At 42.2% G+C, this 13684-nt stretch overlaps 1 protein-coding gene across 1 annotated transcript in view; it reads left to right on the forward strand.

The window, feature by feature from the left end:
• CREB3L1 (cAMP responsive element binding protein 3 like 1) overlaps positions 1 to 13684 on the forward strand; it is a 101185-nt gene that overhangs the window by 55908 nt on the left and 31593 nt on the right. Inside the window, exons 2-3 of the mRNA XM_044437243.1 lie at positions 1767 to 1995; positions 11942 to 12102. Of these exons, the coding sequence (XP_044293178.1) occupies positions 1767 to 1995; positions 11942 to 12102 (390 nt within the window). The remainder of the gene's footprint in view (positions 1 to 1766; positions 1996 to 11941; positions 12103 to 13684) is intronic.

Genomic DNA, 13684 nt, shown 5'->3' on the forward strand with positions numbered 1-13684 from the left:
ATGTTTAAACAGAAAAAAATCCTACAACTCCCTGCATTCCATAACTGGTTAGGGAGTGCTGGGAATGAAGGACTCCCCCCCCCCCCCCGAACATACATAGGATTTCACTCTTTAGAGATTAATAGAGGGAAGGCTTGATAGAAACAAGTTAGGAACCAGTAAGGCTGAGAGGTATAATCTGGTGGGGCTTTGTAAAATTAATGAAGAAGGTAGAACAGCACCATGCATTAAGAGTAATGAAGGAATCATTGATGTAAAGCTAGTATTGTTACCTGCAGCAAGCATGCAATATGTGAGCATCATTCCCACATATGCATGCATGTCTTTTAACATCTATATACAAATGTATTGGAATCCTTTCCTAGTCAGAGTTTCCAGATCCAAGTACTGACAGAGATGTGTATATTTGGAGGTTGTAAGTTGCTACAAGGAATACTATTTTCCCATGACAATCATAATGTGTACATCTGGTATAAATGGAAATACTGTGTAGGATGCACCTCATAATGTCATCTGTCCAGTAACATCACCATTTATGTTACCTCCAGAGTCATCAGCTTTTGCAGCTGATTATGTAAGAATTTTTTCTCACAGAATTTGCATTTTTGTCTGACCATGTATGACTAACAGAATGATATCCCAGAAGCCTTTTGCTATTTTATTATGAGGTCCCAAAGGGGGCACTGGAAGAATTATCCATTTTGCCACAGTGCTTGCTTATTATTTAGAGTGGGTAAATCAAGTTTTCCCCTGAGTCTTCTGGCTGTTTTGCAGCTGTTTAATAATAATAGAATTTAGACTGTCCAAAACCTTAATCTGTAGCTCAAATGTAAATTTGTATTTCTGTATACTTGTTGGATATTATTCTGTCAATAATTGGCTTCATCCCTTGAGACACCACTTTGGACCCACCTCCAATTGGTAGTCCTTGAGATTCTAGTAAGGTCTGGTATCCCCTGTCTTAGAGGCCTATTAATTGGCAGCGGTGTTATTGCTGATGATAATGATGGTGGTGATTGTAATGTAGGCACACATGCCATTGGTCACAGTCACTGCATAAGAGAAAACTTTACAAAAACTCTCTGATATTTTGGAGTGTGAACACCAGCACTGTTAAAAGAAAGGAGAAGCTGTGTTAGTCTGTTGCAGTGAAAAATAGCAAAGAATCGTATGGTATTTTGAAGATCAACATATTTATTATGACAAAAGTGTTCATAAGTACTGTCTACTGCATGAGATGTATGGAGGGTTACTCTCAAATGGGCAGATTTATGTGCACATGTTGTGGAGGGAAGAATTGTAAACAGTGAGATGAGAAGAAATTGAAATGCAGAAGAGAAGTTTGTTTGTTCAAGAATAGCCATCCTAAAGTCACTGACAGAGTTTCCCAAGAATTTGAAGTGTTCTCCCACTGGTAGACAAACCAGTAATTCTGATGTCTGTGGTACTTAATATCACTAAGACAACTTGGAAAAGATGGACTAATAGACAGTTAGGAGTGCAGAGGGGATGGGTGTCTATCAAATTCAGATAGTTAAATTAAAAGAGAGGCAGGCAGATATATCATTGTGGATTTTGGCTTGTTCATTTAAAAAAGCAGTGTTCTGTAGCTATGAAAGTAGCAAAATAAAAGATGGATATAGTTGCTTTCTATCCAAATAATTTGGCTCCCAATCTGTCTGTCTAGGGATACATTTCAGGGGAAGGCCCTCTAGTCTCTCACGGAGGTGATGCTAACTCTCTTCTTTCATGTGTTGCTTTCTCAGCATTTCTCTGAGAGCTTCGACCACTTCTCTGAGAACATGGAGGACTTTTCCAATGAACTGTTCAACAGCTTCTTTGATGATCCCATGCTGGCCGAAAAGAATCCCTTGCTGGACATGGACCTGGATCCTCCTACTCCTGGCATCCAGGCAGAGCACAGCTATTCCTTGAGTGGAGACTCTGCTCCACAGAGCCCTCTCATGCCTGTCAAGACAGAAGAGAATGCCAATGGTGAGTACAAGGAATGTGCATGCTGGATCTAGAAATACGGCCCTACATTTCAGTGTTATAGTTTCATTAACAGAGGAGGGGAGCTGACTCTGCCAGTCACTGTGAGTGTGTTCTCTTCCAAAGGACCATGCCTTCAGAAACAGATGAGCTCTGGTCAGCTAATAGGAGCTGCCCACATCTCCATTTCCAATATGGCTGGGCTGAAATAGCCTTCTCCAATGTGGTGCACACCAGTTGTTTTGAACTACAACCCACGTTGTCACCAGCCACGATGACCAATTGCCTGGGATGATGAGTGATGCAGTCCAAAACATCTGGAGGGTATCCTGGGCAAGGAATTTGGCCCATTTTTAACTATCTTAAATTCAGCTAATGATAACAGAGCTAGGTTTATTCATTAAATTATCCTTTGGAAATACAAAACATCCAATTATGCTCAACTGGAAAGGTGTACATGTCCTAGTCCTTTCCCGTCTTCTTTCGGAATATGCATCAACATTACTATTGTTATCAAGAAACCATCTGAGCAATCTGGAAAAATGGAGTGGTTGTACTAAAGCAAGGTAAGGAATAGCTCAGAAATGGAAGCCTAGGCTGCAACCCTACACACACTTACTTGGCAGTAAACTCTGATTGATCACAAATGGGGCATGCATTTGATTAAACATGCATAGGAATATGCTTGAAATTTTAGCAAATTAAAGAAAGACAATTTCAGTTGACATATTTACAGTTGTTCTGTGTTCAGAGCAGCAATAATAAAAGGAACTGGCATGGGCCATTTGGAATTTTTAAAGAGCTGTAATATACAGTAGGGGGGCTGGAAATATACCAGACCTAACAGTGACCTCTTTTTCCTCTTCAGGGTCTGCAAAACAGACTAAACAGGAGTTTTGGCTACATGACTCACAGCAAGGAGTCACTAACCGACTGTTTTCAGAGGGGAAAAATCTTAGTCTTGCAGTCTTTTAATGTGATAACTGGCTATTTCCATCCTGGAACTTGTCCAGTAAACTGACTTCTCACTAACAATTCTTAATATTCACTACTATAGATACTTCCATAGTTTAAAGCAGTGCTGGTTGCCCAATGTTTGCTGTCTGAAACACACTTAATTAGTTGGATCATTTGGGAATATATCTTGGTTACTCCTAATTCTCTCTGTCAGTGTGCTTCTTTATGGGATGTTTTGGAGGGAATTCATTCATAGGGCTGCCATAAGTCACGTGACAGTACATAACAACAAAGCAACATATGGGCTCCTCTATATGAAGGGTTTAACTGCTACTGTATGTTTAACCTGCCCTTTTCATTGCAGAGGAAAAATGCATCCTTTACACAGGGCTTCTTCCCAGGGTTTGTATTTTTTGGCCATACTATATATTCTTTTAACTAACAACAAAGATTTTATTCTTTTGCAAGATTTTTCTTCCAGTTTGTTATGATTTAAATTTAATAGCAGATTTTCCTGACCCTAAACAACCATTTTAAAAGTTGGAAAATTTTGGAGAGGCTCTGGGAGACAAAAGAGTCATGAAAGGGTCCTGTAAACTCATGAGTGAGGGATCACAGGTTGAACAAATCTCCAAGTGTGATGGTCAATATGGACATGGTAAAAAAGGGAAGCAAATGGGGAAAATCATTAAATAATTGTTTTTAGATTAACCCATGTTGAAGAAATATTAATGGAATGCAGCAATTTTTGTTAGGCTTTTATAAGAATGTCTAGTGTAAAATACAAGTAAAGAAGATATACTTGAAAAATATTTCCAAGGGACCAATATCTTGTAAAACATAGTTTGACACAGAGAACTGAGTTTTGTTGAGGTTTTCAGATCATGCTATCAATGAATGCCTGGAAGATGCTAATCTTCCCCTTACCTACCTTCAGTGAACACCTGAGCAGAGAACCCTGTGCATACAGGTGTACATGAAGAGGACTCTGTCTACATCATCATCAGTGGAGCCCTCCATGCATGCAGTGACACCTATGGAGCCCCATTCAGGAGTTTGATGGTGAAGGACTGTAACTCAGTGCTGGAACACCTGTTTTGCATGCAAAGATTCCCAGGTTCAATCCCTGACATCTTCAAGTAGGGCTGGGAAAGACAGGCCCTTGCCAGAAACCATGTGGTCCACTGCCAGTCAGGGAAGACACAAGGACAAAAGAAGAGACATGCAGGATCTGAAAAGAGGGCTGCTTAGTTCAGCATTTTGTTCCTGGTGTATCCATTTAAGTGCCTATGGGAAGCTCACAAGAGAACATGAATGAACGCACACCCCCCTGGTCATACATAGAGGCATGCTGGAAGTAATATAGAGCTGAAATGACTAATAATCCTGGACATTATTATTCTCCATGAATTGGACTAATCCCCTTTAAAACTGGCCAAGATGGTAACCATCTCTACAGTACTACTCTAGATGGACCAGTGGTTTGACATGGTATAAGGAAGCTTCCTCTTGATTAAAATCCATGCTGGAAAAGAATTTTCATCTTACATGCAAGCCTCCAGCCCCATCACTTTCAACCCACCTAGTGCTCCTAAGCCCCTTCCCCCATATTTTTAAAACATATTATCAGGCAGCATCAGTGGTCACAGAAATTCACCTGCAGTACAGAATGAGGAAGGCACTTTCTTCCCTTCCTCTCTGGCACCCTGCCTGCAATCCCACAGCAAAGGCTCTGGGGGAGTGTAGGTTTTCCCAGATTTCCTGTAGTTCAAAGAGGCAGATATTGGCTTGGCTCAAGTAAGAAATAGAGCTGTTTCTAGTCATATTTATTTATTTAGTGCATTTCTATACTGCCTCACAGCCAAAGTTTTCTGGGCGGTTAACACAGTCCATAACAAGAAATGATAAAAGTACAATTAAAATACTACAAAATCAGAAAAATATTTAAAGTTTTAAACAGCTAAAAACAAATAAAAACAGAGAATAACAAGGAATAACAAAAAGAGAGATGTGGGGAAAGAGAGACACAGAGAGAGAGAGACTTTTCAAAACACCTGGACTCAGGCCTCTGGGCGTCTGAGTAAGTCGTTAAAAGCCACAGAAAAAAGGGCCATCTTAACCTGGCACTGAAAAAATGACAGATGCAGTGCCAGCCGGGCCGCAGTGGGGAGGTTATTCCATAGACATGCATACAAGTAAAGCTGGAGCTCATCAAAGTTTTCCAAATTCCACCTTGAAGCTTTTTCCATCTCATGTCCCCATCAAATTGCAATTTTTTTCAGGGTTTTTTTTGTGGGGTGGTTTCTGCATGCAAATTTGTTGTAATTCCCAAACGTATAGGTTGGTTGTACACATCTTTGAAACATACATGTTCTTTTTGCATTAATTAAAAGAGTGTTTATATGTTTTTTAAAGTATGCATTTTTCATGGGCAATTTTCAAATATGAGCATGCTGCTGAAGGCATTTTCTAGGCCTGCAAATCAAATTGCAACCCCAGAATATGTATAGATGAGGTAAATCTGGGTTTTAAAAGCAACAAATTAAACATTCCTAGCTGTTTCTGACTTTTGAGGCAACTGCTTGGCTTATTTTTGAGAAAAGTTTACACAGGCTGAGAGAAAGACCATAGCCCAGTGGTAGAACATACACTGTGCATGCAATCGAGCTGGGAGAACGCCTGCCTGCAATCCTGGAGAGCTGCTGCCGGTCAGTGTCAACAATACTGAGCTAGATGGACCAATAGCCTGATGCAGTGTAAGGCAGCTTTCTGGGTTCCAATGTAAGCTTACTCATCCTTACACAGAAACAGAATCCTTCTGACAGACCATTTGCCTCCTTGCATGCTCAGGCAGGATCAGGCAACTCTCTTCATATAGAAAATGGGGCTGCTTTCTGTTCAAATTAAGCCCAAGGAATGTCGAAGGAGACAAACTTCTGTTGACTAGCAGGGTTGTTTATGATCTGAGTTACATCCCCACCCCTCAGAACTGTGCCAAGAAAAATGGAATACTGTGATCTATATATATTATGCAAATAGGGCACATTTGCAAAATTTCCTCTTACTTTGCATAATTTATTCTATTTCTGTTAATCATATGAAGGGGTAAGGAGCTATTCTGGGAGCTGCAGCCCTTCCTCTGCTATGAAAATTTATTAACCAGCAGCCTTTCTAGCTTCCAAGGTATCACCCGGCATTAGCAATCCACTCTCAAACATATCTTCACAACTGTAAGAACTGGAAACTTGCTTTAATTTTTTAATACTTTAAAAAGGAAAGAAAGAGCTGACTTTTGCAGGAAGATGACTTCTGAGGATAGTGTAAATCACATTCTGCCCTTAAATAGGATCACAATATTCACACAGTTCCTGATTGTATGTTAATAATAGAATCATAGTATGTTAGAATTGGAAGGGATCATGGAGGTCATCTAGTCCAACCCCCTGCTCAGTGCAGGGAATACAATTTATTATGCAACTGGATCACCCAGATCTACTTAACTATCTCCACCAAGGCAAAGCCCACTGCTTTCTAAAATGAATGGTTTCCCTGCTGAACAGCTCTCACTATTAGGAAGTATCTTTTAATATCTGACTGAAATCTGCTTCTTTGCAGTTTCCACCTTTCTGAGTCCTGCTTAGAATAACGGAGAACACATCTGCTCCAGGAGTAAAAGCTACTTTCCTTGCTTTAAGACCTAACCTGCTACCTGCCTGAAAAAGTTCTGTCAAACTCATGCATTTCCTCTAAAAAGAAGGCCTAATAAAAGGTGTCAACTTACCCTCTATTTTCCCCTGGCAAGCTGTCAGAGGAACTTCCTGGTTGCTGGGTGTGGATGCACAGCACTGAGCCTTGCCTGGCACTTTTGGCTTGGGCGTAGACGGAGTGGAGGCCACTGCCTGCAGCCAGTGCTTACTGGTGTATGGGGAAGACTAAGTGGCTTCCTTTCTTACCAGCGAATTTCTCCACAGGAGACGAAGAGGAACCGTCATTTCAAAGCCTATTTTTAAAACAATTCATTTTAGGGTAATTTGTGATGACAGGATATTTTTAGAACAATCCCAGCACAGGATCCTGTAATTTGTGGGTCCATGTGGGTGTTCCAGTGGTTGAAGGACAACAGTCATCCTGAAAATGGAATGGCATTGATTCAGTATATACAAGAGAAGAAAGACCTTCCTTTTAGCAAAAGCAAGGGATAGGTTTCCCTGCTGTGGTCAGGGATTATCCAGGCAGAGTGATACAAAGTTCCAGAAGAGAGGAAACAAAGAAATGACCCATTTTTGTAGGTTATTCTCTTTTCATTGTAGAAGTGGGGCTGCTCTAGAGAAATACCTGGTCACATGGATAGCCTCTTCTTAGACGGGACAACTTCTCACTACAGGTGAGAGAGGGCATTTAGTCATATGTGGAAAGGCAAACCTTTCCCCATTGCAGACTTCTTAGACATCCTGTGGCATGCACAGGTTGTTTATATTTCCAGTCCTGCTGACACAGCAGTTCCAGAACTCAGGGCATAACCTTCTTGCTTACCTGCTTTCTCCATGGCCTTCTGCTCAGCACAAATCTTCCTGTGCCAAAGTTCAGCAGGAAAGTGAAGACCCACAGGAAATCCTGAGTCTTAGTTGGGAGTACTATAAGCTTCTGGTTAGTTGTACTTATAGCAGCATCTTCCCACTGGAGTGCGTTTCTTCAGAGTGGGGAGGCAGGGGGGCAGATAATGGCTCTCAAAGGCAGTGAATGGACTGTGGTTCTGTAGACTGGCCTGTACAAGCTTAGGACAGGGAGGCATAGAAGACAAGATAAAACAAGGCAATGTTATGTTCTGTAGCTTTCCCTGGCAGCTCCTCTTTCTTCAGTGGCCTTTCACAGCCCTGGAGAATCAATAGATTCTGAGTCCATTGTGGATCCCACATGCACATTCCAAATATATGACTACATGTCCATGGGAGATTACTCAAGTCAGTTTTGTTGGTGTCCCCAGCACAGTGGGGGGCAGCCAGCTTTCCATGGTCTGTAGCTCATGCCTCCTGGTGAGATCATAGAGTGAGGATGCAGCTGTTAAAAAGGCCTTCTTGGAATCAGACTCTTCTCCTTTCTTCACAACTAGGTTCAAAGTCTGCACCCCACTGGAAGCAATCCTGTCTATTATATGTTGCAGTCACATATAACTTACTTTGGGGAACTGGCTTTGTTCTGTCCTGTCTTTTTAAAAGAAAACAATAACAGAGTTGGGCAATATCTGTCTTTTGTAGAACCAAACTTCCACAAAATGTATTTATTTATTATTTATACATTTTCTTTGTTAAAGAACTGAAAGTGGCTCCTCCTCCTGCACTCAGTCTTATTCCTCACAACAACACCCTGTGGGGTAGGTTGGGCTGAGAGTCTGTGACTGGCCCAAAGTCACCCAGTTGGCTCCATGCCTGAGTGGAGACTAGAACCCAGATCACCTGAGTCCCAGTTCCAGACTCTTAACCGCTACACCTGAACACTTCTTCAGGACAAATAGAACAATAAGCAGAGGAGTGAGGAAGAAATAGAACAGTTTCCTTCTTTTTCATTCTCTTTAATTTTAAAATTACTCTGGATATACTAATTTTAAAAAATGCAACTGAAACACAACTAGCAACATTTGCTGTCTGGATAGGTAAATCAGAGGAGATGAAATGGAAGCAGGGACTGGCCTTTTTTCTTTCATTTACATGCATGTACATTATAGAGCATTATTTATAGCATGCCTGGCTAACCTGGAGACATCATACTGCCTGCCAATTGCAGGGGCTTAAGCAGGCACACCTGCTTTTCCTTCTGTGCCTAATGAACGTGTTGAGGTCTAAGCTCCCAGTAGTTGACGCAGGCAGTCCAATCACCTAATCCCAGCCCAGCCCATAAGAATCCTATTCAAGTCTAGCAACCTTGATAGGTAAGAAGCTCAGGAGCTGACTACACATTTAATGCCTGTAACTGAGCTTTGATGGGAATTACTGTCCCACAACATCATGAGGGCCACTGGTTCCTAGCCCTGCAGCAAAACTGTTTACTGTTAAGAATGCTGGCAAGTAGGAGGCCTCTGCTAATTTATTTCAGTTGATAGAGAGGCTTATATGGGTGACTAGATGCACACTCAAGTACTGGAGAAAGTGAGTGCATGTTTATCTATTATTGCATGTATATTTTTCCTCCAAGGAATGAACCAAAAGTGGCATACCTCCTCCTCTTCTTCTTCTTCATTTTATCCTCACAATAACAACCCTGTGAAGTAGGTTAGGCTGAGAGTCTGTGACTGGCTCATAGTCTCCCTGTGGGTTTCGTGGCCTAGTAGTGACTTGAACTCCAGTCTCCCAAGTCTCTAGCCCAGTGCCCTAGCCACTCCACCATAGTGGCTTTCACAGCTTTCAGAGATCTACATTTTGAAAGTGCTGGGTAGTCTGGGAGCGGAGTGGGGGGGGCTGTTGCATGGGAAGTTGATAGTGACGCTCAAGAGCATAGTCACCTAGCAACCTCATGTGGCAATTGACTACGACCAGGCCTCACACAACTAGAGCTGCAGAGTATTCCCTCACATGTTCAGAGCTGCTTAGGCTTGTGTATAGGTGTCTCTTCCCCTTTTTATCCTTACAGCAACCCTGTGAGGTACATTACACTAAGCGATAGGGACTGGCCCCGGATCATGGCTAAATGAAGACTTGCCCACACCGTCTCAGCACTCTGATCCTCAGACCCTTTTGGCTCTCACACTGAGAGTGGAGGTCAGTGGATGTGATTCGTATATCACCCCATTAGAAATAAAGCTCTGAGGCCCAAACAAGATAAAATGGTGACAGACCCCTAACTTTAAAAGCATGCATAAAGCAACAGAGGGTCTAATTTTAAGGGAAAACGGGACACCCAGGAAGTTATTATTTTTGCTTAACCCTCCCTTTGCTTTCTTTCCTACAATCACTTGCCTTAGGTACTGTTCTCTTAGTTGGGCTGTGTGACAGTTAAATCCTGGAGCAGGAGACCATTTAAAATGCACACTGCCTCTTCTCTTTTGTTCTTAAATCCTGCACTCCTAGTGTTTTATATAGGCTTAGGGCCAACATACATTTGAAAAGCCAGGTCTGCCACCACTATCTCTAGCTTTGCTCTCATTCGCAGAAAAATGAGATGTGGGGGTTGCCTTCCGTGTCACTGCCTAATGGTGTTTATTATCTTTTAAGCTAGCTTGCATCTATTATCTCTTTAAATGATCATTGGAGCTTAAATTACATGATGTGGGGGCTCAACCCATCACAAACGAAAGGTATACACCATTCCTGTTAGCTGCAGTGAAAGAGGGAAATACAGCCATGTTTGGCCTCTACCTGGCATTAATCTAAAACCCCTCTGGAAAGTAGGTTTTCTGGCTCTATATGTATGGTGGAACAAAACAAGAACATCCTGGAATTGCTTTGCCAGAGAACTCCTTCCCTGGGTGGCCGGGGACTATATTTTTATTTTGCTTATCCATGTGAAGTATTTTTATGCCACTCCTCAGCCAAAAAGGCTCCTTGGGGCAATTTACATATAATAAATCTAACAAGATATACCCTGCCTACAGACCTACAATCTGTAGTTGGGGAGAGAAGAGGCAAACATGCTGACAATGGCATTTATAATGTGATTACCTATTTACTTGTGACAAAATGTTGCAGTGTGGAATGTTTCTGTTCAGTATTCCAACTATTCCATCTGCCAGGATGCTCCATTATCCTGCCCCTCCCCCCCCCACACACAATCATTTAGCATTCTGCATGTATTGAGCACCTTCATTTTTAGTTTCTTTTTAGGGAATCCCCTTATGCTCCCCCACTAACTTTTCTTTCAAACTTCTACAAATCTTTGGGATCCCACTAATCTGCTTCCTCTTATAAATAGAAGGTGCAATTTTGACTACATAAGGATGCAGAGATCTGGGAAGTAAGTCTGCTATTACTGTGTATCAGTTTTCCCCTAACTTCTACCAAACACATACTGGTTGGGGGATACTGGGAATTGCAGTCCAGCACATTTGCAAAGCACCAAGTGTGTGGAGGAGAGGGCCAACCGTATAACATGTTTTTTCTAGAAGCCAAGGCATCTGTACATACAACAGCCCTCCCACACACTCCATCTGTTCTTATGTACCAGGGATAGCCCTTATTTTGTGATAAATCAGCTGTAACCCAACACATATGGTGGGCACCAGTCTAGGGAAGGCTGAATTAAATGGTAGTTCTGTTCTTGTAGAGAAAGATGCTCAGTTGTTTTAAAGTAGGTGTGGGCAAGCTCTAGTTTTGAACTACAGCTCCCCCTGTCCATTGGCCATGCTGGGTGGGGTGATGGAAGTTGTAATCCAAACAACTGAAAAGCATCAGTTTGCCTAGCCATCTTACAGTTTAACAGAACATGTGATCCCTTCTGAAATTAGTGCTCTAACTGCAAAAAATATGGAGGACTGCTTTTGAAGAGGGTTCAGAAGTAGAAACTAACTTTAATGAAAATAGTTAAACTATAGAATTAGCTGCCATGGGAAATGGTGATGGCCACCAACTTGGGTGGCTTTAAAAGGGGGATGGACAGATCCATGAGGGAAGAGGCTATCAGTGGCTACTGGACTTGCTGGCTGTGTGCCAGCTCCTTGCCCAGAGGTGGCATGCTTGCATGCACAAATTGCTGAGGAGCTTGGGCAGGAGGAGCTCTTGCACACCTCCTTCTTGAGGAATCCTGTGGGCAACTGGTGCGTATGAAGTGCTGGACTGGATGGACCTTGGGTCTGATCCAGCATGGCTTTTCTTATGTTCTTCAAAAGAAAAATGTTATGAAAATGAAAAGGAAAGCTATAAGAAAACGAGATTCCCACCAGCGAAGCCTTACTAAATAGTGGCAGTCATGCATGCACTTACCATGCACATCACCCTCCGTTTACACTGTTAAACCACCATAAAGCTCAGCACAGTTTGACTTTGGTGTCCGTTTTTCCTCTCAGAGCTGGAAAATGGCATGTGGTCACTGCAGCATAAGCTCTGTTCCATCATGGTGAAGCAGGAGCAGAACATGGCACCAGAACATCCAGAGCCCCACCTGCCGGCTAATGTAGTGCCCATGTTGAATCTTAACCCACTGCAGAGGTTGCCTGTCCCTGATGAGGTAAGTCCAGAGCACTTAAAGACCTGTGATAACATGTCCAAGCTTCATATTCTGATACTACTTGAGCGTTTCTTCAAGCCTTTCAACAAAAAAGAGCAGTGGTAATGCAGAATATAAAAGATGGCATCAAAAGCTGTGAATTTCTCCTGTTAGTCATCACTGATTTGAAATAGCAAAACTCCTTTATAAACAAAACTAACAGAGCAAAAGGAAAGGGGGACATTTAAGACACCTCTGGCTGGAGTGACCAAGTTCACACAACATGACAAGCCCCTGTCTCCAAGCATATTTCTGACCGCACCATGCTGATCAGAGATGCTAAAGATTTTCAAGCTAGTGATGGGAGAGGACAAGGCTCAGTGCTAGAGCTGCTGCTTGGCATGGAGAAGGTCCCGGGTTCAGTCCCTGGCATCTTCACATGGGGCAGGAAAAATTCCTGCCTGAAACCCTGGAGAGTGGCTGCCAGTTAGTGTTGACAGCTCTGAGCTAGATGAAGCAGCAGGCTATCTCAGTACAAGATGGATTCCTGAGTTCCTAATGTGAATGGATTGATCTGATTATAGTTTTAAACCACCCACTAACCCAAGTTTTAATGTGAACAGCACATTAAAAATATAACATACAAACAATACATGAACAGCAAGATAAAATCAGTTAGAAAGAACACACACTTTCTGGGACATAAAACTGATGTAAAAACAAGGGGAATAAAAGTGCCATGATCTGAAAGCACTAAAACAGTTCTCAAAATACCCCTTTCTGCCAGGACACTAGTCATGCAAGACACCTTCCCGATGTTCTTGTGGATAGTTTCCTATTAACACCTGGGTGAATTGGAATGTGACCCCAACTAATACTTAAAGGAAATTCTTAAAGGAGTACCCTAAATGCTGTTAGTTCCCTGCAGTCCCTGTAACTGTTTCACTGCTATGGGAATGTTTTCAGAGGTGTTTTGAATAGTGTGGATAGCTCTAGATGTGTGGGGGACTGGAGGTCAACAAGGTGAGCAAAGGACAAGGTGTGAGGCTGGTAAAGGATACATCGAGACCTTATTTAAGGCACACAAATGCAGAGCAGTCTCTCTTATCCTGGCTTACAACTTTCTGGGTATAATGTAAAGTGAGCGATCTCCTTGGTGATAAAGTCCAATGTAGGTTATCTTCCTTCCACTTATGGTGGGTAAAAGAAACTTATGTGAAATAAGCAACTCAGGCCAAACATATACACAAACTTCCTTCTCTGTTTATTCAGCTTGAATTCACTGTGTCTACAATGCAGATCCATGTGATGTGTATGTTTGACAGCTGGCCCAAGTTTCCTCCCCAAGCTGTGTTTACTGTCTGAGGCAGTATGAAATATATCTGTTTAATGTTTTACAAATCTCTCTCTCTCTCTCTGGCATTTGGTGGGATAGAAAGGCTGGTAAGAGAGGATCAGTCGCAATGGGGCATTGAGGAGTAAAGTGCTCTTCATGTTAACTCTTCATCTCATTTGATCAGAAGCAGCTGTTGAGTGGCCCTGCAGAAAGTCCAGTGAACGGTAGAGAGTGTTCTTTGTCTCCAAAACTCTGTGCAAATATACC

Source organism: Varanus komodoensis, unplaced genomic scaffold (assembly GCF_004798865.1).
Source record: "Varanus komodoensis strain SLA01 unplaced genomic scaffold, ASM479886v1 scaffold3, whole genome shotgun sequence".
Taxonomy (NCBI): domain Eukaryota; kingdom Metazoa; phylum Chordata; class Lepidosauria; order Squamata; family Varanidae; genus Varanus; species Varanus komodoensis.